The sequence below is a fragment of the Lithobates pipiens genome, unplaced genomic scaffold (assembly GCF_037356315.1).
Source record: "Lithobates pipiens isolate NorthernLeopardFrog02 unplaced genomic scaffold, aLitPip1_a1.2 Scaffold_30, whole genome shotgun sequence".
In the NCBI taxonomy this organism is placed as follows: Eukaryota; Metazoa; Chordata; class Amphibia; order Anura; family Ranidae; genus Lithobates; species Lithobates pipiens.
The window spans coordinates 84201110-84223790 of record NW_027507791.1 but is presented as its reverse complement, the minus strand read 5'-3'; the positions used below and the strand labels follow the sequence as shown (position 1 = coordinate 84223790).

Below are 22681 nucleotides of genomic sequence, written 5' to 3'. Positions count from 1 at the left end.
TTACATTGATCCAAACTGGACCAAGGTAACTATGCAAAAATATCTAAAAATTTCAGCTTTAACGTGAATGTAAACACCATTCATGAAATTTGACCTGGGCACATCTATCTGTAGTGTTTACTTATCTCTCTCCAAAGCCCTAAGTCCCGTGTCTTTCTGCTGCTTGGTTCCTCTGTTATCAGCATGATAACTACTGATAAGTTCTCTGATAACTGAGATAAATCCAGTCTGAAATTAGTGTTGGGTGATATAAAAAAAATTAACAGAGAGCTGATCTATTCACAGCACAGCTCTGCACATTTCTTTCTTCCTCTGCCTATGTAGGGGGCGGGGTTTGCCTTTCCTCCAATCAGCTGTCACACAGTATATGCCAGAAATAAACACCCAGTGGTGGAACAGGAAGAGAAAATTATAACATGATGTGCACTTTCTAAACAGTCTAGAAAGCCGAAGAAAGCACACATATAAGTAAAAAACTTATGTAGGAAGATTTATTTTATCTCGGTGTATCATCTGAGACTGTTTACTTCACTGGGTATAGGTGAAGTTTTACATTCACTTTAAAGATATAGTACAGATATAATAAAAAAGTGCTTACCCCCACTGTGCAGTTCATTTTGCACAGAGTGGCCCCGGCCCTTCTCTTCTGGGGTTCCTCAGTGGTGCTGGCGGCTCCTCCCCGCATCAAGTGTCCATGTTGGAGAAGCGCTCTCCTTGGTGGACACCCAAGCGGATGAGCTCCAGAGTCCCGCATCTGTGTCCATTCACACAGAATGCAGGACTCGGCCCTGCCCCCCTGCGCCACGTCATTGGATTTGATTGACAGCAGTGGGAGCCAATGGCTGTGCTGCTATCAATCTATCCAATCAGGACACGAGACACCAGCTAGAGATGATGTGCTTGTTCCTGGACGGAGGATGATCACGTTCAGGTAAATAAAATGGGAGGGCTGCAGCCCTACAACCCCTTTAAACCAAGGCAGGGGCTGCCACACAGAAGACTTTTCCCTATTGTGGCTATATTATGTGCCCATTTGTACACCTAATAGTTGTTTTTTTTTGATGAGATGGTAAAACACCTTGAGGCTGATTTGTTAAAAACGGTGCAAATTTTGGTTCAATAAATTGACCGAGATTCATTTCAATAATCCAATCATCATGTAAAAAGCAACTTCTTGTTTATTTCATCTGCACATGATTGGGTATTCAAAGTCAGCACAGCTACAATTATTTGCAAGACAATTCTCATCTCTCAACTCTAAATTCTCAACTCATTTACTCCCTCATGTACCTCATGTGCATGCATGGGTAAAGCACTATACAAAGTAGGGTTAGCTTTCCTTATAATGACACTCGCTATGAAAATGAATGCTATCCCTTTAGACATACCTGCATTGTGCATGACAGGAGGGGAGAATAGTTGTCAAACCCGGGCCTCCATGTGACAGTTGCAGTGGTGCTGGTCACTTTATTCACATTCACATTTGTAGGCGGGTGGGGCAGACCTGTAAAGAGAAAACACAAATGTACTTACAGCATATACAATATGCCAGGTCAAACAGGACACTTTGTTCTAAAAAGAAATAAAAAAAAAAAAAAAAAAGAAAAGAATTGAAAAGGTATAGTCACACTAAAATGATCAGTTTCTGCAGTGACCTATGTTGATCCAGTGCAGAAAACAGTATGTGTCAACAAGCCCCAACATCTCAAAACAAAAAAAAGCAACAGGTCCATCTGACAATACAAAGAGATTTGTTTCACCCGGACAATTTGCACACCATGATATTGAGTGGAATTGTACAAAAAGAATAACTAAGGGAAAACCTTTTCTTTTTTTTTTTATAGAAGGGAGAGGGATTAGAACACCTGTCAGTTTTTATTGCTGTCTGTGTCCCCCATTAGTGAATTTCTCCCTTTCTATATGTCCTGTTTACCATTAACATTGAATGTGAAAGTAAAAGGAAATGCCACATTTTGGATTGTCCCCAGAAAAGTAATAGAATGGAAATCTTCCAATGGGGACACTAGTTTTTGTGACCTGGGGGTCCCCAAGTGACTCCCTTAATTTGCAGGCATTTCCTCTCCCCTTCTGCTTTGACTATGGGGCAGGAAGTGAAGCTAAATCTCCTGAGTGGGAAAAAAGGCAAAAATAAAGGCTGAATATATTTTTATTAACCATTTTTCAAGTAGAGCAATAGAGGGTACAAAATAAAGAAGAGGGGGTGGGGAGTAGTGGTAAACAAATACCACCACATAGTCGGTACATCGTGTTAGGTTATGAAAATACAAATGACATTGCTCCAAAGTTGCAATCGGCATCCTAAACATTTAGTGCGTCCAAGCAGTTGGACATATAGATCCATGTGAGGAGGGGGGGTGGGAAGGGAGGAGGGGTGGAGTATGAGGGAAGGCATAGATACACATACAGTGTGTCTGTTATAATTCATTCTCGATATAGCCGAGACAAGATGGTTGGAGAGCCCTTCACTGGAGTTTGATCATCAACTCACGAGGACCACATACCCCGATGATATTCCGGTATTAAAAACCTAGGGCTTCCCTTAGCTCATCCTCTGGCTAGTCTGGCTAGTCTGAGTAATAATCTATCCAAAGCTGAATAGTGGACCCAGATATAGCACAGTTTAAGGCGTTTGTCCCAGTTGTCTCCCTCTCTAGCCTCTCCTCCATAAGCATGACGTCATTGAGGATATCAATCCACCTGTGAAGGGGGGGGGGGGGGGGGAGATTACCTCTGATTTGCAGAAATTCGCTATCAGCTGGCGAGCTGCTGACAGAAAAAACCTGAGGAGGTTTGTTTTCTGGGTTTTGACTGAACCCTGGTGGAATGACAGTAGGGGAGAGGGAGAGAGAGGCATCATAATACATTTCATTATATACCTCAAATATTCCTTTCCAGAAGGGGCAGACTTGGTTGGATCTCTATACCATCTAGAGAGTAGTTTGTAGTTCTTCTCCTGCGTGAAGCTGGAGATCGTAGACTTATGGGTAAATGTGAAGGAGGTTTGCCATTCACCCGAAGTGATTTCTGTATCTAGGTCTCTAGACCATTTTTGGGTAAAGGTGGGCAGAGTGTTATGTGTGTGGGAGAAAATGTATTTGTATGTTAAAGATAACGCTTATCTAGGAACCTTTAAGGCCGTTGGGGTCCTATGTATTCAACCGGATAAGTGTAGGGTAGAGCAAAAGTTTATCAAGGACATCATGTATAACAAGTTTGCAGTGGGGGGTTGGTGTCTCTCATGTGGTATAAATCTGCCCGTTGTTGGGTGAACAAATGAGTGTGCTGTTGGCCAACTTGCCCTCTCATAGCCACCTACACGTCCTTAAGTTTCATAGTCGGGAAGTGTCAGGTTGTCAAATAAAGGTGTTAAAGGACTGGGGTCAGTAGACAGTGCATGAGCTGTATGTTGGCGGTACCACAAAGCCAGTGCTGCCTCGGTCAATGGGGAAAGCATAGGCACGGTGCGGTATTTGAGGTTGTATCCTCAGAGTAAGGTCCGCAGGTCTACTTGTGTCATATCTTGTTCAATCAGTGTTGATGGTTTGGTCAACGGGCGTGGGAACCATTCAAGTAATCTGGAGAATATGGCCGAAGCATGATATAGAACGAAATAAGGGAGACCAATACTGCCAATGTGTTTGTGTGAGCATAAAACTTTGTATTTTAATCTGGCGGGTGGTGTTGCCATATGAATTTAATCGCTAGGGGAGTGGAGTGTTCGGTAATAGGACATCAGGAGGGTGATTGGGAGGGCCTGGAATAAGTAGAGTCAGTTAAGGAGGATATCCATCTTAAGGACATTAATGCGCCCAAGCCATGGTAACTTGAAAGAAGGCAAAAATAAACCTTACAGGGGTTATAACCCTCCCTTACGCTGCCTGTAGTTCCACTTTAACCAGTGGAAGCTGGTGCCCTTTTGTTTGGGAGGGGGGGTGGCAAACACACGCCCCCGCTGTCTGCCTTTCAACCGGTACTTACGCAATTGGTGGCGGGGATCGACAGGCACTTTGAGGATCGTGGGCACACAGTGGCAGGGATTGGCGGGCACATCGGACTTTAACTACTTGACCTCCTGAGGATTTACCCCCCCCCCCCATCATGACCAGGCACTTTTTGTGATATGGGATTGCGTTACTATAACTGACAATTGCACGGATATGCAATGCTGTACCCAAATACAAATTTATGTCATATTTTTTCCCCCACAAATAGAACTTTCTTTTGGTGGTATTTGATCACCACTGAGTTTTGTTTTTTTTGCGCTATGAACAAAAAAAAAAAAAAAAATCCAATAAGTTTTGAAAAAATAAATTAAAAAAATAAGCCAATATGTATTCAGCTACATGTTTTTGGTAAAAGAAATCCCAACAAGCCTATATTGATTGGTTTATGCGAACATTATAGCATCTACAAACTACTACTATAAAATTACTGGAATATGTATTTATTTTTACAAGTAATGGCTGCAATCAGCAACTTATAGTGGGACTGTGATATTCCAGCAGACAATCAGACACTGACACTTTTGACACGTTGTGGGAACCAGTGACACTAATACAGTGATCAGTGCTAAACATATGCAATGTCACTGTACTAATGACACTGGCTGGGAAGGGGTTAAACATATAGGGCAATCAAAGGGTTAACGTGGAAGTAAACCCTATCGTTTTCAGCCAAGGAAGCTGACATCTTTGCCTTTGTTTAATCTTCAACTGCTATGGTGCTGCACATGTGATTCCTTGACACCAGCCATTGGATGGTTTGATAGTTTGGCTGAGAGCACAGCCAATGTGCAGTTAGCATTCCCGGAATGCCTTTTTTTTTAATGTTTAAATCTATGGGATTACTTCCACTTTAAATGTGTGCCTAGCTAGTGTTGTGGTGTACACTGTGTGCTGTTTTTACTAGGAGAAGAAATGGATTCTAGTCCCTGCTTTTCAGTAACACAGAATCCATGCCTCCCCCCCCCCATCAGAACAATGATCTGCCTTGTTTACATAGGTAGATCGGCGTTCTGTGCTCTTTACCGACGTTTGGTGGGTGCCGGAGGACATCAAGTGGCCAGCACCCGCAGAACGTCTTCAGCTGTGAATATTCACAGCAGACGTGGCACATCCCCTACAGGCACAAATGCCAAATTTATCAAAAGCCATTTATTATCAATCAACTGTGTTTACGCTTTTTAAATCATAACGGCAACAGAAACTACCCAAATTACCCTAAACAAAAGTTTAATACCATTAAACCCCCCCTTTAACATCAATGACAACTTGAAGTCTTTTGTGGCATTTGTAGATGAGGCTCTTTATCTTCTCAGATGGTAAAGCAGCCCACTCCTCTTGGCAAAAAGCCTCCAGTTCCTGTAACTTCTTGGGCTGTCTTGTATGAACTGCACGTTTTGAGACCTCCCCAGAGTTGCTCAATGATATTGAGGTCAGGAGACTGAGATGGCCACTCCAGAACCTTCACTTTATTCTTCTGTAGCCAATGGCAGGTCGACTTGGCCTTGTGTTTTGGATCATTGTCATGTTTGGAATGTCCAAGTACATCCCATGTGCAGTTTCCTGGCTGATGAATGCAAAAGTTCCTCCAGTATTTTTTGATAACATACTGCATTTATCTTGCCAACAATTTTGACAAATTTTCCTGTGCCTCTGTAGCTCACACATCCCCAAAACATCAGCGATCCACCTCTGTACCTTTCATCATAGGCCTTGTGTACTCCTCTCCAAATGTAGCGTTTATGGTTGTGGCCAAAAAGCTAAATTTTGGTCTCATCACTCCAAGTGACTTTGTGCCAGAAGGTTTGAGGCTTGTCTCTGAGCTGTTTGGCGTATTGTAAACGGGATACTCTGTGGCATTTGCATAGTAATGGCTTTCTTCTGGAGATTCGACCATGCAGTCCATCTTTCTTCAAGTGCCTCCTTATTGTGCATCTTGAAACAGCCACATCACATGTTTTCAGAGAGTCCTGTATTTCACCTGAAGTTATTTGTGGGTTTTTCTTTGTATCAAGAACAATTTTCCTGGCAGTTGTGGCTGAAATTTTAGTTGGTCTACCTGACCGTGGATTGGTTTCAACAGAACCCCTCATTTTCAACTTCTTGATTCGAGTTTGAACACTGCTGATTGGCATTCTCAATTCCTTGGATATCTTTTTATATCCCTTTCCTGTTTTATACAGTTCAACTATCTTTTCCCGCAGATCCTTTGACAATTCTTTTGCTTTCCCCATGACTAAGAATCCAGAAACGTCAGTGCAGCACTGGATGAAAGATGCAAGGGGTCTGTCAAGAGTCCAGAAACTCATTGAACTTTTATACATACACATGAATTACAAGCAAACAGATCACAGGTGAGGATGGTTACCTTTAATAGTCATTCAAACCCCTTTGTGTCAGCTTGTGTGCATGTTATCAGGCCAAAATCACCAGAGTATGTAAACTTTTGATCAGGGTCATTTTGGTAGTATCTGTTGCCATTAGGATTTAAAAAGAGTAAACAGTTGATTGATAATAAATGGCTTCAGCCAAACACTAACCATGAGTGAAAAATGTTTTTGCGTCCTCATTCATATTCTCTGAAAAATGGCCAAGAAATTATAAATTCTGCCACGGTATGTAAACTTATGAGAACAACAGTGTATATATACTCTATCCAGTATATATATGCTGACACCCTGTAGCAGTAAAACTGCTATAGGGCAGTTAGCAAGTAGTTAAGGAAATTGTCGCAAAAACTCCTTGGTGAGGCTTGAAGTGCTGGATAGCTTAGTGGAAAGATTTCACTACCCGAACTTTTGAGAAAACACCACAATAAGTTGGCAAGGAATTCAACTCACCATTGTAAGTGTGTAATTAGTGATAAAGTAAGACATGAATTAGGTCTCAGATGAGAGGAGCCAAGAAGGGGTTCTCACTTTGCATGCAGGCTTTATACGTAGTACCCAATTCCCAATATAATATGGTGTCCAAATTCTTCCCAAGAAAATAAACTAATTTTTGTCTTTACGTTTTCAACAGCCAGAAATCTAGCTTTCAAAAAAATAAATACTTATATCTTACACTTGGAAGACAGAAGTTACACATTTCTGAAGCTGGAATTTTGTAGGAATTGGAGTTTTAGCCAAATAACGTTCAAAAAAGGAGATTTTTTTTTTGTCAATATGAAACTGAGCTCAAGAAAACAGGGGCATGACCTGAAACTAGCACAAAGAAGGAGTGACTGTTTGGAACGGACTGCCAGAAGCGAGCCAATTATTATTATTCAGGTTTTATATAACAAGAGCAGTTTGCGCAGCGCTTTACGACATGAGGGCAGACATTACAGTTACATTACAATTTGGTACAAGAGGAATCAGAGGGCCCTGCTCGTTAGAGCTTACAATCAAAAAAATCAACAGTAAGTGAATATAAACAAGCTTCCAATAATAAAAGGTCTATTCTGAGACAAAAAAAAAAAAAAAAAGATTAAAAAACAAAAATAAGGACAGACTGAAAAACTTCTTTTTTTCTGCCACTGGTCTTTTATGCTTTTCTAAATTCCAAAAATTAGGAATTATAAATCTGGTATTCAACAAAAACTTTTATTGTCTGTATTTGTACTGCGTTTGTCCAGCTTTAGTAAGGTAAATACATATTGACAGCTACATCATTCTGCCTTCTGCTCCATGCATTGTGTATTAAAGTGGAACTCCATGTATATAAAGGCATAAATTATTGTAGCCCTGCATACATAATACATTAAATGCAAGCGGTGCAAGTTTTGAAACCCGACATCAGCCTCTTGAAGTCCACTGTACAGAAAAGAGTTAAGGAAGAGGGAGAAAGAAGCAGAACAAGCAGCCAATCAGGTATGTAGCAGTGTAAACTGAATGCTCACAGGAGGAAAGGGCAGAATGACAGAAGTGAGCTCAAACCATGGAAATACAGAAAGGAGTGTCATACTAAAATGGAAGAAAGAGTCCAAGATCACATTGTCATTAAATAAGTTAAATAAAAGCATTCAATGTGTTTGGGGACAATACTATTCCCCTTTTATCAGGGCTCAACAGAGGATAAAACTCAAATAAACTCAGAGAAATAAGTGACCTCACAGATCTATACAAACAAGAACAAAAGGATGTGAACACCCATCGTATTATCGCCAGCACTTTATTATAGGATAAAAGATACAATTTATACTCGCAAACCAAAATGGAATGGTAGTGTATCATAAATAGAGAGTCCAAAAAGTCCACCCTCCAACCTCACAATGATGACGGGTTTCAGGGGGCTGGCCCCCTTCCTCAGAGTAATGGCTGGTGCCTCACACATTTAGGTTAGAACCAGTATTATACTTTCCTCATAGAGTAACAATATAACAGCTGCTGAGGAGCAGGTCACCTACTTAATGCTGGCTGCAAGCTGCAAATAAAATGCCCATTTGGTTAAGTCGTTCATGGAAAACCTGTCACAGTGCTTCCAGTCCTTCCATGGCTTATATGGATTTGCTTTAATAAAACAATCTTCCTTATATACTTGATCAGAGTTTTACTTTAGGTAACATTTTGTTTTAGGTCTAGTGGTTTCTAATAACTGTTGTTCTAGGTAAATTTGAAAGAAGTAGCATACCACCCCAGTAGATTCACACATGTACAATACACTATGGGAAGCTCACGCGACATGGTCACTTTGTAGCAAAGACATCACAAATTTTCAGCTTTGTTAGATCTCTGCCAGGGGGATATCTACACGTGCTTGTGGTTACACAGATCAGTGGCTCACCCACTTTCTTTAGCCCTGACCTAGATTCTCTTTGTCTTCAGCCATAAGCGCACAGCCGAAGCATGGACATGCATAACAAACAGCTAGCTAACTCACTGCTGGAAACCTTCTATTGTCAGACTCACATTCCTTCTACAATTTTTTTTTTTTCCAGGCTGACAATCTATTCCCACCCTGCAGCCCTTCTCTATACAAACACAGCCGAGTCTGCCCATCGCCACTGCAGAACTTCAAAAGTCTGTGGACAACATCTAAAACAATTTGTCAAGTGTTTTTTTTAAGTCTTTGGTGACATTTATCTTTCATCAAATTATTTGTATTTTAGCACAGTTTCCTTTTTCAGAAAAATTGGGATTTGCATACAGGAAATACACTATATTACTAAAAGTATTGGGGCGCCTGCCTTTGCACACACATGAACTTTAATGGCATCCCAGTCTTAATCCCTAGGGTTCAATATTGAGTTGGACCACCCCTTTGCAGCCCAAACTCACTCATCCATGTCTATATGGACCTTGCTTTGTGTACTGGTACACAGTCATGTTGGAACAGGAAGGGGCCTTCCCCATACGGTTTCCACAAAGTTGGGAGCATGAAATTGTCCAAAATGTGTTGGTATGCTGATGCCTTAAGAGTTCTCTTCACTGGATCCAAGGGGCCACGCCAAAACCCCTAACAACCACCCCACACCATAATCCCCCTCCACCAAATAACTTAAACCTGTGCACAAAGCAAGGTCCATAAAGACATGGATGAACGAGTCCTGACCTCAACCAGATAGAACACCTTTGGGATGAATTAGAGCAGAGACTGCGAGCCAGGCCTTCTCATTCAATATCAGTGCCTGACCTCACAATTGCGCTTCTGGAAGAATGGTCAAAAATTCTGATAGAAACCTTGTGGACAAACTTCCCAGAAGAGTTGAAGCTGCTATAGCAGCAAAGGGTGGCCCAACTCAATATTAAACCTCATGGGCTAAGACTGGGATGCCATTAAAGTTCATGTGCGTGTAAAGGCAGACATCGCAATACTTTTGGTATTAGGACATAAAGTATATGTCCTAAGGCAGTATGATGATCGCCACTGTTGAACTCAGCCACTGTAGATACAAATTTCTTGACCATCATGCTAATTCGATGTCTTCAGTGCCTTGAGCCCCTAACCTACAACTAGTATGTTGATTAGGAGATCTCACTTGACCCGGACTTCTAATCTGCATCCTATTTCTAGGACAATGTTGCTGAAACTCCTGAAACCAGGGACAGCCATGCAAACAACATTTGTGAAGGAGATCAACTTATGTTTCTTTCAGTATAGATTTTCTATAAAAGATTCATAAACCTTTCATCCCTGCTTTCGCAACCCTTTTGTGAAACCAGTGCAGTTATCCTAATGTAGCTTATATCACTTATAGAGGTTGCAAACAAAAAAACAAAACAAAAAAAAATACCCCGTAAGACGAAGGCATAATGAGCTAGTATGCATCGCACTTTGTGAATATCCTGCCCCCAGCCACCCCAATCCCTGGGAAAGTTGTCTCCCCTGAAACCAGTCCCTGGTGCCAAAAGTGTTGGGGGCCACTGACCTAAACCACTAATGTTATTGGAGTGCAATTATTTCAGCAAGGACAGTTCAAAATACCAGAATATACCAGTAGGTATTGCTACAAATAAATCGTGCATATGTAGTTCCCAATTCCAACTTTTCTAGAGATTAAGATTTACATATTAGAGTACATCTCATATAGATTTAACAATAAATGTGTAGCATGAGGGCCTATTTGGTAAATATAAAGAAGATTGAATGGAAATTTTACAATTAGTTTGTAACGGATATCGCCAACTGAACTGAAGGAGTACTTTTTCAGCTGACTATAACAGCAACTTCGACCAGAAATTGAATCACATGATGAATTTAGAGCAGTGAATTAGAGATCACATGGTTTATTTTCAGTGCTTGGTGCTAACCCCAAAAAGCTGAAGATTGTCATTCGGTTTGAAAAGAAGTCTCTGCCCCAGACGTTGTTGTAGAACATACAGGAATACATCTCTGCCACAGACAGTGTTGTAGACTTCAGGAAACGAACACTTATGGAACACTCGTGTGATACCTGGATCTTTCAGCCAGTTTGGCGATACCCACGAGACAGGATTCACTTGGTTACTTTAGCCCTTCCAGTCTCTTGCCAAGAAGCCAACCTGTATGTGGCCTTCTTCTGAAGAGTCCTCCCCTGGATAGCTTGAAGCTACTGGTCCTCTCCAACTACCAGAGACGGCACCGGACCACCTCGGAATCCTTTAGTTTCCTTGCCTCAGGCCAGCCCCGAGACAATAAGTCAGGTGGATCCGCACCCCAGGCCGTAGCCTTTCTGGGGGCTGGTCAGGAGGACCATGGAGTCAGAACATCCCTCTGGACCGGAACCCCCGAACCACGTGACGTTTGCATCTTAAGTACCCTCTCCCAGAAAGCACAGCAAGAGTGACACTCCCACTGGGCGGGCTCCGAAAGAGTAAACTTAAAGCACCCAACTAGACTGTGGTTCCATGCCGGCCAGAAGAGACCGTGCCCCTTGTGGCCAGGCTGAACATCCTATAGTCCAGTCAGACTGATGCTGAAGTCCAAATTTAGAACAATTGTACCTGAACCAAACTGCAGTTCAGGTGTAACCTTAACTTTCAAAAAGCATAGAGTGTGCTCTTCAGGAGCCGGCGCTACAGTAGTGTGAATGGGCCCTTACTGTAGGTAAGTTTATAACTACAATCCAATTTCATCCTCCATGACTGCACACAATAAATGTCGTTCTCTCCTCTGCGTGAAGTGAATCAGTGGTATAGATTTATGTGCTAGATATAGTGTAAAAAGTAACACGGGAAGGGTTATCCACTTAGGCCGCGATTTTGCCACGTTTTTGTTCAGGTCACCAATGTAAAAGGCAGAAAAACGCCTGTAATCTGCTCCAAAGAAGCTCATGTTCTTTTCTAAGCTTAGGACGTTTTTCAGGCATTTTGTTTCAGGTGACAAAATGCTCAGATGTGAACAGGTGCCATTGAAATGAATGGGATTTCGCTTGTTGGGCGTTTTTCAGGCGTTTTAATCGGGCGTTTTACAAGAGTTTTATGAGCTGAAAACACTCAGGTGTGAATGCAGCCTTAAGGATCTGCTTATTAAAGAAAGCATACTCTGAATCTACAAGCAATTCATTTCCAAGGCATACAACTGCCGCCAATGTAAAGCTAAATTTACTTGTAGGCCATTACATAAATCATTCTACTATTTCTAGCCTCTGCTTATTCCTCAGTGTTTAACACCTTGTTGGCTACCAACATCAAAGCCACATTGTAAAAGGGCGATATTGTACAGCAGACACAACTTCCACTTGGAACACCAACATTTACACCCCAATAAACTTTTCTTATTTTCTCTTTTTTTTGGTCTTTTAAACATACCATAGAAAGAATTTTGTTATACACAGTATCTAACAAAAGTGAGTACACCCCTCCCATTTTTGTAAATATTTTATTATATCTTTTCATGTGACAACACTGAAAAAATGACACTTTGCTACAATGTCAAGTAATGTGAATAAAAAGTGCTATAATACACATATATACAAAAATTAATGTAAGTGGAAAAAAAAAAAAATTATATATATATATATATCCTCAAATTGTATAACAGTGACTGAGAAGTCCCAGATAAATATAAAAATGTCCACTGGTATCAATTCAAATATTGGAACTTCAATCCTCGAACATCCAAAGGCACAGTAAATCTTGCAACAGACTACTAGATCATATCAGAAAAAGGTGGGTACTCTTACCAGATGAGTTGGACACAACTACCTTATAGCAATGTGTCATAGGAGCTCAGAATGGGTATGATAGCCAAGGCAAACGGACCTCCAGCCAGATGATGTTTCACCTAGGGGGTATTCCTTCCCAATCTTCTGTCATCACAATCCACGATGCGCACTTAAGGGGTGGATCGGCTGTTTGGGGCTCAAACTTTTTAGTCTGAAATAGCTCCACAGAGGCTCACCGTAAAAAAAAAAAAAAGCACAAAAAGGCGCTTCTCATCGTATAGTTCAACCAGTAAAGGTTTATTATAAAAAGTATGTATAAAAAGCACAAAATAACTGAAAATGCATTAAAAATCACGTGATAAGCAGAAAAGCAATGTGGGGAGCAGAAATATACTTTCCCTATGCGTTTCAACTGCAAAGTTGTCTACTGGGACCCCATATGTAAATAACCGCAGACCAGCGGCATTGAAATGTGAATAGAGGCGATATTCACATGCTCTCCTGAGGTCATATCCACCATCACTTTTGCTGAAGCTGCCCGCTAGGGAGGTAATGGGGCATGCTTGAAAGTCCTGCCTACAACTGTGGTCATTAGGCCCAACATCAGCCTAGGTAATCTAATTGGAGGATGAACACTTTTTTCAAAATAACATGGTGCCACAGCACTCTGAATTCTGGTGCATGTAAATACACACATCTCAGCAGATGTGTGAGGGTGTCACTAACAATTAATAGCGCTGCTGTGTACCTGCTAAAGGGCATCTTCTTTGGTGTCATGAATTTTGCATGCATTCAGAACACCCACAAATGTGAATGCAGGCTAAATGTCTCAGTTACATTGGTGGTGAGTGTAAATCTCTCCTTACATTGGTGGTTACTGTGAATGCTCCCATTACATTGGTGGCCAGTGTAAATCCCCATTACATTGGTGGCCAGTGTAGAAATTACTTTTTATATTGGTAATCGGTAAAAAAAATCCAAACTTGCATTTGTGGTCAGTTTCAAATCCTCCCTTACATTAGTTGTCCATGTAGAAGCCCCCTTTAAATTGGTGGTGTAAATCTCCCCTTACGTTGGTGGCCAGTGTTGTTGTTGATGTAAAATTCCCCATTACATTGGTTGTCAGTGTAAATTCTTCATTTATATTGGTGGCTGGCATAAAATCCTCTGTAACATGGTGGTCAGTGCAAATTCATCCTCACATTGGTGGTCAGCGTAAATCCCCCCCCCTCACATTGGTGGTCATTGTAAATTCACAATTACATTAGTGGTCAGTGTAGAATCCACCACTATATACTTGCTAAATATGTCCAGCTTTTCTCTGCATGATTCAGAATTTGCCATAGTGTACTGCTTCCTAACTAATCCCACCCCCCCCCACTACTGCTACTGATCCCATCAACCCCCACAACATTTCCACTGATCACACACCCCCTCCCCCAGCATTGCCACTGACCCCAGGAGTCCTAGGATCCCTAGGTGTTTTCTGTCTATTGATGGGTTCTCTAACACCCCCAGTCCATGATGTGCAGGCAGTGAGGAGATGATGTGCTGTAACCTTTAGCAACCAATCAGTGAGCAGTAATGATGTGCACTAATCTCTTGCAGTCAATCTTTGAGTGGTAAGGATATGCAGTAACCTCTAGCAACCAATCAGTGAGCAGTAATAATGTGCAGTAAACTCTGCCAACCGACTAGCGATTGGTAACAATGTCCAGTAACCTCTAGCAACCAATCAGGGAGCAGTTTTGATGTACAGTAATCTCTAGCAACCAGTCAACAAGCAAAAGTCATGTACCTGTAACCTCTAGCAGCCAGTCAGCGAGCGGTAATCAAACTCTAACCTCTGGCAACCAAACGCAATCGCTGCCTGATCTGATTTGGTAAACTGCTATTTTTTATGTGTCTCAAAGCAGGTGGAGAACTAAATTGCATGGAAGGGGGGCCCCAAGAAAATGTTTGCCCTGGGTCTGATTATTATTAAAGACAGCCTTGACTACAGTCCATATTGAGAATTATGGACAGAAATTAAGATAGGAGCATACACTGATCAGCCATAACTTAGAGACCACTCACATAATATTGAGTAAGTCCCTTTTGGCTGCCAAAACAGTCCTGACCTGTGGAGACATGGATGCCACCAGACCTCTCTGAAGATATGCTGTGGTTTCTGCAGCTTACACATGTATTTGCTAATGTGTGCCAACTAAACCCCTGTTCTTAACAAAACATCGGTTGGTAGCAGACTAGTTGGCGAGTTGAGCTGGGAATTTTCTTTGGTTTTGTTTTACCTCCCACAGATGCTCATATGAATTGAAATTTGGAGAATTTGAAGGGCAAGTCAACGCCTCAAACTTGTTATTGTGTTCATCAATCCAATCTTTAACCATTTTTGCAGTGTGGCAGGTGCGCATTAACCTGCTGAAAGAAGCCACTGCCACCAATACCGTTTTGAAGGGGTGCACTTGGCCAGCAACAAATTTTAGGTAGGAGTTCTGTCATAATATCCACATTAATGGCAGGACCCAAGGTTTCCATTGCCCAGAACATCGCACTGCCTTTGCCCGCTTACCTTTTTACCATACTGCAGGTAAGAGGCGCACGTACACCCAGGCATCTATGTGATAATTCATAAATCCATGCCACCTTTTTCCGTTGCTCCGTGGTCCAGTTCTGAAGCGGATGTGCCCAATGTAGGCACTTCTGGCTCTGGTCATGGGTCATCATGGGCACACTGACTGATCTGTGGCTACGCAGCCCCATACACAACACACTGTGATGCCCATTTCTTCTGCTTTAAACACATCAACTTCAGGGACAACATGTATACTTGCTGCCAAATAAATCTCACCAACGTTCATGTGCCATTGAAAAGGAATAATCAGTGTTATTAACTTAACCTGTCAGTGGTCATAAAGTAATGGCTGATCGGTATAGATGTCTAAATTGGAGCAGCAAGAGGAGGAAGATTGTTTGCACGAATACACAAGGTCTTTACAGAACGTACCTTGTGTTTTTTACTCAGGCTCTTTCTACCAGCCTTTGCCAATAACATCCTGGCTAAACATCAGTAAATTATTACGTCTGTGTTCAGAGGCCCAAATTTGTAAAAAGGTGATGTGTCCTTGTATGTGCCTGCAGAAGTATGCATGCTCATTGGAGCTGCGTGAAGATGACAGCTCCATTGACACCAAGTGAGGAATGTAGCCTGAAAAACATGCAACATATGAGGATAAAGGTGGAAATAAACACTGTACAGTTCTTCTGAGCAACACCTCAATAATAACCAGCCAACAGCAATGTCACGCAACTGCTGAATGGTGCTTAGTACCAAGTCTATCTAGGATCTTTATATCATAAACTCATTAAAATGTAAGAAAAACTGGTACATTTTCTGAAAAAAAAAATATATTGTTCTCATTACTCTATAAGTACCATGAACAGCTTTAGCTGAGTAGGTGTGAAGCAGCAAAAATAACTCTGCTCCCAACTGTGTCCTTTGAGAACCTTGTGTAACTAAATTACCATGAACTATTCAACAATCGGAGGATAGAAATCGCAGTTAAAGGAGCACTATTGTGAAAAATGTTGCAGTCAGGTAATTGCAAATTGTTAAAGCCAAACCTCATTTTGCTTAGAATGTGTGAAGCAGCCCCTCTCAGCCCCCCTAATACTTAACTGAGCCCATCTCGATTCAGCGATGTTGCACGAGAGACTCGGTTGCCTGGGACTCTCCCTTCTCATTGGATGAGACAGCAGCATGGTGTCACTGGCTTCCGGTGCTGTCAAAGTCAGTGAGCCAATGAGGAGAGAGGGGAGGCAGGGCCGCGGCACTGTGTCTGAATAGACAAAGGTAACTGCGGCTTGGGTGCCCCCAAAGGCAAGCTTCTTGCTGTTGGGGCACTCAGGAGGGAGGGGCCAGGAGCGCCGAAATGGGACCCAAGAGGAGGAGGATCAGGGTTAGTATAAAAAAAAAAATTTGGGGTAAAAATAAACAAAGATTTTAGTATAGTTTTAAGGTTAATAACCTTTTTAATGCTACTTGTACCCCTAAAGCAGTGTTACGGACTGTCTGTCAGTCTGTCTGCAGTAAAGCAGGCTTGTTATACTCACTGTGTAACATAAGGGGTTATTTCTCTTCATTGTGTAAAAAGGCTGTTTGATCCTGTCTTCTCTGTTCCTCCCCTTCTTCTACAGGGCCCAAACCATCTGCTGATAGAACAGAGCCTTGGGGCAAGCTGCACATGCTCAGTTTGGTGTGTATTGCTAGAAAGTGATTTTTTTTCTTTTAGAGACTGAATGTGATCAGCACTGTCCAGGCAGAGGGTCAGGGGTCCTGCAGTCTCATAGGACAATCAGGGGAGAATAAAAACTCTTCCTACAAGCTTTAACCAGACACTGATCGAAGTCACAAGACTGCTATATACACTGCTGATAAGAAAGGGTATTTAGCTGTTTATATTTACTAAAACTATTGCATTTCCATGTTCTGTGCACTGTAGGAGACCTGATATAGTAAATGCAGGGTCCTGGGCTTGGTAACAATTTAACTTCAAAAGGTTATAGGATGTCAATAGGATGTGATGGCAAATTTCTACAAATGGGAACACAGATCAAATTAAAAACACTTTAGTAAAGTGGGGAAGGGATAAACTAATGACAACTTTATGTTGTTTGTATCTTTCTGTCCTGACGATTCCCGCACCCATCATTTCTTTTATAGGCATCACAGAAAAAGGAGCTAGAAAAAAATCCCCATAGTGGGAACACTGACAGAAATGATAGCTCTGGCCCACTCTAACCATAACAAAAAACAATGGCTGGGGTTAGTCTTTAATACATATAATGATAATTCATTTACAGAATCTATTTTTTAATTTCACATGCCTTTTTTAGATTTTCTGTACAACTACGTGCATATCAAACAGTCCCAACAAAAGTGACAGGGGTTGGGACAAACTAACACTGCCAGGAGTGCTTACACTGGTCGACTTTTATTATTATGGTTTAAATCAGGGGTCTCCAAACTTTCTAACTAGAGGGCCAGTTTATTGGTCCCTATCATTGGTATCAGTGGCAGTAATAATGCCCCATCATTGGTGTCAATGGGAGAAATAGTGCTCCATCATTGGTGTCAGTAGGAAGAATAGTACCCCATCATTGGTGTCAGTAGGAGGAATAGTGCCCCATCATTGGTGTCAGTAGGAGGAATAGTGCCCCATCATTGGTGTCAGTAGAAGGAATAGTGCCCCATCATTGGTGTCAGTAGAAGGAATAGTGCCCCATCATTGGTGTCAGTAGGAGGAATAGTGCCCCATCATTGGTGTCAGTAGGAGGAATAGTGCCCCATCATTGGTGTCAGTAGGAGGAATAGTGCCCCATCATTGGTGTCAGTAGGAGGAATAGTGCCCCATCATTGGTGTCAGTAGGAGGAATAGTGCTCCATCACTGGGACAAATAATGCCCCATCACTGTTGTCAGTGGGAGGAATAATGGCCTAACATTAGTGTCAATGGGAAAAACAACTGTTTCTTGTTGTTGACATAACAAGAATTATGCCCCATTGTTGGTGTCAGTGGGAGGAGAAGTGCCTCAAGGGCCAGATAAAGGCACGCTAAAGGCCACAGTTTGAGGACAACTGGTTTAAATCAATTAGAAAAATAAGTCTACGACCCCTGGAGTTGTTCTAGCCTGTGGTCTCGGACATTCTTGCTGGACAGCTTTCCTTTCATGTAAATGTTAAGAAGAATAAAAAAAAAAAAATATGGAAAAAAAAAAAAAAAAAAAGGAATGCATAGAGTGAATTATATTGTGATTGATATTGACCATGTGCTGTTATCAGAATTCATTATTCTCAGTGATCCTTTAATAAGTGTTAACAATACTTAGCAGACCTTTTATAGGTCAACTGTTGATCAATTCACTTGGGATCGAGAAAGAGCTACTGGATAAAGATGGCTATAGAATGTTATTCTCCACCAAGCTGGACCAACTGTCGTTGTGCGACTACCCAATGGACAGAAGATGCATACGTATGGTTAGCACCTTTTTTTTTTTTTTTTTGACTTTTTTAATTGAGAAGAAGAGATCTGCCCAGCAAAAGAAACCCCAAGGTAACCCATATTTTGCATTCGAGCATCACACTACATCTTTGGACAAAAAGCTCCACATTAGATCTTCGGGCTGAGGGTTGGGATCATGCGGTTTGTTGGTCAACCTTCACAAAATTACAGTCCACTTTTATTCCTTTAAAATGTGAATTTCTGCAGTCACCTCTGTACATGCTTCCTAGCCGCAAATATAAACGTCCCCTCAATATTTTCTGGAACTGGAGTTTCATTTCCATATTTCCCCTGCTGTGTAATCCAGTGGTGAAATCTTATATTGTGCTTCATGCAGCAGTCTGCTAAAAGGGCATGCAAAGACCATATTATACAAAAGAGCTGTACAAATATATAGAGAGCTCTTACCTTTGACATGTACAATGGCAGCCCTCGATGATGATAGCCCCTTTGAGTTGTGAGCTTCACAAGAGAAGACTGTGGTTTCTCGAATTCCTGCAGAGAAATATTATTGGTAGTAAATTGTATGTACATTGTTGAAGGAATAACTATAGCATTTTTGAGCCGTTGGATTTAATACATTAAAATTGTAGGAAATAAATCAAGCACAAATAGCAGTTATTGCCCCATGTTCTCATTTTCTTCTTTTCAAAAAGTGTCCTTTTTGATTAATATTTAAACTTTACAGGATAATTCTTTACGTTACTTTTTGCTGTAAATACATCCAAGTTCATTTCTTTGGGTGGCTATCAGAATCCTGGCTGAATGATTGCTCTAAGAAAATTTATTGAGTCGATTCACTAAAGCATAACCCATATGGTATCTCCCTATAGCTAAATTCATGAAAGGTTCACTTTAAAACAGAGTTCCAGGCATTTACAAGATATATAATTAACTCAACTTTGTATTCAATAATACATCTTTTTTTTTGAATGTAGCCTCTTGCAGTCTCTGTACAGCAGAACACAGGTTGTGAGAGGAATAAGCAGTACTAGGAGCCAATCAGATGTGATGCAGTGTTCATGTGCTAACAATGGGTATGTTATAAGGGACAGAGAGCAATCTGATGCTTCTTATTTCACTGTCCACCACAAGCTGGGGAGGGGAAAAAGACAAGACCCGTAGGGGTCAATAAACTGTAGTAATAAAAGAATGAAGTCTCCTTCCCTGCCAGATAGGGCCGTGTGGAAGAGCTGTGTACATCTGGATGGATAGAAAAATACTGGATGGATAGAAATATGTATTTTAACTTTATATTTAGCTGTTTATCTGGAGCTTGACAAAGAACCATTATTGAAGAGTAGCCCTCCCAATCTGGAGTCTTCCAACTACTGCCTGCAGGCTTTAATATATTACCACTGCAAGGGTTAGAACCTAGGCCAAAAAAGCATACAATTACATATGGTTGCATTAATGTACATAATATACCGTATATACTCGAGTATAGGTCGATCCGAATATAAGCCGAGGCCCCTAATTTACCACAAAAAAATGGGAAAACTTATTGACTCGTGTATAAGCCGAGGGTGAGACATGCCTGTCCATCCCTGTGTCCATCCCTGTGTCCAGCCTACCTGTGTCCAGCCTACCTGTGTCCAGCCTACCTGTGTCCAGCCTACCTGTGTCCAGCCTACCTGTGTCCAGCCTACCTGTGTCCAGCCTACCTGTGTCCAGCCTACCTGTGTCCAGCCTACCTGTGTCCTGTGCCTCTTTGTCCTTCTGCAGCCTGTGTCCTTCTGCAGCGATCTGCATGTAAAAACATACGGCGGCCATGCCAGGATCGCCGCACCTCTTCTCCTCGTCTGTGACAGACGGCGGCCATTCCACTGTTCAAAAGCCGCGCCTCCGTCTGTGATAGGCAGAACACTTAATTTCCCAGCAGTCAGTGTTCCGCCCATCACGGACATCCTCTCATCCTCGTCCATAGTATGAGGATGAGCGGATATCCGTGATAGGCGGACCACTGACTGCTGGGAAATTGAGCGTTCCGCCTATCAGAGACAGGGAGGCGCGGCTTTTGAATAGTGGAATGGCCGCCGTCTGTCTGCACGACACGCTGATCGGGTAGGCAGACGGCGGTGACTCGAGTATAAGCCGAGGGGGGCACTTTCAGCCTAAAAAAAGGGGCTGAAAATCTCGGCTTATACTCGAGTATATACGGTACTATAAATAAAATAATTAAAAGCAAAAACACACACAAGGGTTTTATTCAGTGGCGGCTGGTGGGTTCTTCTTTTGGAGCGGATCACTGAGACAGCAGCCCGCCCCCCCGCTGGGCGGTGCGGCACTGACAGCACCCCCCTCGCCACTTACCCACCTGTGTGGCTGGGCTGTGGTGTCCTCTTCTGGAATGCGGACAGCGGCAGCTCCGCTCCTCAAGCTTCCTCCATCGTGTGTTTCCTCTTCTGCCAAAGCGCTAGGCATCCAATAGGATCGCCTTATGCTTTGGCCAATTTTTAAAAAGGTCTCAAGACCTGCCTCCCGATTGGCGACGAGGAACTTTAGTGTGAAAATAGCAAAAATGTATTTGCTAATGTCACACAACTGGGTGGGCTTGGAGCGCAGAGCTCTGCGCTCCGAGCCCACCCTTTTTTGAAGCCTATTAGAGCACCTGGCTCTAATCAGGTGCTTCAACAAAAAAACAAAAAAAACACCCACCCTGCATTGGAATCCATAGTCCGATGCCCGTGCGCCCTCTATGGACAGGCTGCCACTGGTTTTATTATATATGCTAATACAATTATGATCATATCCACAAACAACTAAAAATAAAAGAAAGCTTTCCCTTAAAACCCATAAAAATGCAACGATTAATGCTCTAAATTTGGCTGCTAAATTTGCCTAGCAGAATAAATTCTGTAACATTTGCTTACACTCGTGCTGAAGCACAATAGCTTTTCTGTCACGAATATCAAAGGCAGAGCTGGGTTATGGCCAAATATGGCCCCTGGCAAGAGAACAACTTAGGGCCATGTTAGTTTATTACCAGATGCCAGTGTTACTTGAGGGGCTCATTTAGATCTTTGGATTGCAGCAACCTGCGGTAAGTGGTGCACTTTACCATGTTACAGCAATGCGCCCATACTGCAGTACACCAGTGGTATGGTGTGTTGCAAAAAAATGTGCAGGTCCTTTTTTTTTCTCGTGTTAAAACATGCTGCTGTCAATTGCATCATTCCTGCCTCTCTTCATAGACTAAACCTGAATAGTGACACAAAAGAACTATACCTTTCTAGCGTCGCACTAGAACAATGACCCCAAAACTGTAGACTTCTGCCTGCATTTAACTGGCCTTGAGGCCTCAGTACTTCCAGGGGTACCAATGATCCGGCACCAACACCAGAAACAGGGCACAGTTCCTCCCATTGACTACTAAAATTCTCCCACCGATACCTCTGATGGAGCACAATTCCTCCCACCAATACAAAAAGATGAGACACAGGACCTCTTACCAACAACAATGATGGGACACTATTCCTCCTTCTTAAACCAATGATGGGGTACCATTTATACAACAGACAACAATGTTGGGGTACTATTTCTCCAACTCACACCAATAAGAGAGTACTATGCCACTGATGGGCAATATTCCTTTCACCAACACTAATGATGGGGCACTGGTCTTCCCAATGATGCCAACTTTGGGGCAATATTCTTTTCATAGACATCAACATTTGAGAAGTATCTATTTCCATCCCTCTCAACTGACCACAGGCATTTTTTTCTCTCACTGACCATGTGGCATTGTTTAATTACAATTTCCCCAGGGAATTTTCTACTCCTACTGGCAATAATCTGACCCCCCTGAAACTGGCCCTTTGCTTTCACGAGTATGAGGCCCCTTAACTTGAAAATTCAGATGCCTCCAGATGTCCAGCTACCTCCCTAGGATTCTTTTATTCCACCATGTATTTAAGCGGGGGGTCAATACCAAAGATTAGTCACTAAAATGTAGACCCTTCCTTAACCACTTCTGGACCGCCACACGCTGATATACGTCCTTTCTTTGAGGAGAAATATTGTTGTTATAG

General features: G+C 42.1%; 1 protein-coding gene across 1 annotated transcript in view; it reads right to left on the bottom strand.

Annotated features, from left to right (window-relative positions):
• The window catches only part of TYRO3 (TYRO3 protein tyrosine kinase), a 312942-nt gene that overhangs the window by 185737 nt on the left and 104524 nt on the right, over positions 1–22681 (bottom strand). Inside the window, exons 5-6 of the mRNA XM_077464521.1 lie at positions 19059–19145; positions 1389–1504 (exon numbers count right to left, since the gene is read on the bottom strand). Coding sequence (XP_077320647.1) covers positions 1389–1504; positions 19059–19145 — 203 coding nt within the window. The remainder of the gene's footprint in view (positions 1–1388; positions 1505–19058; positions 19146–22681) is intronic.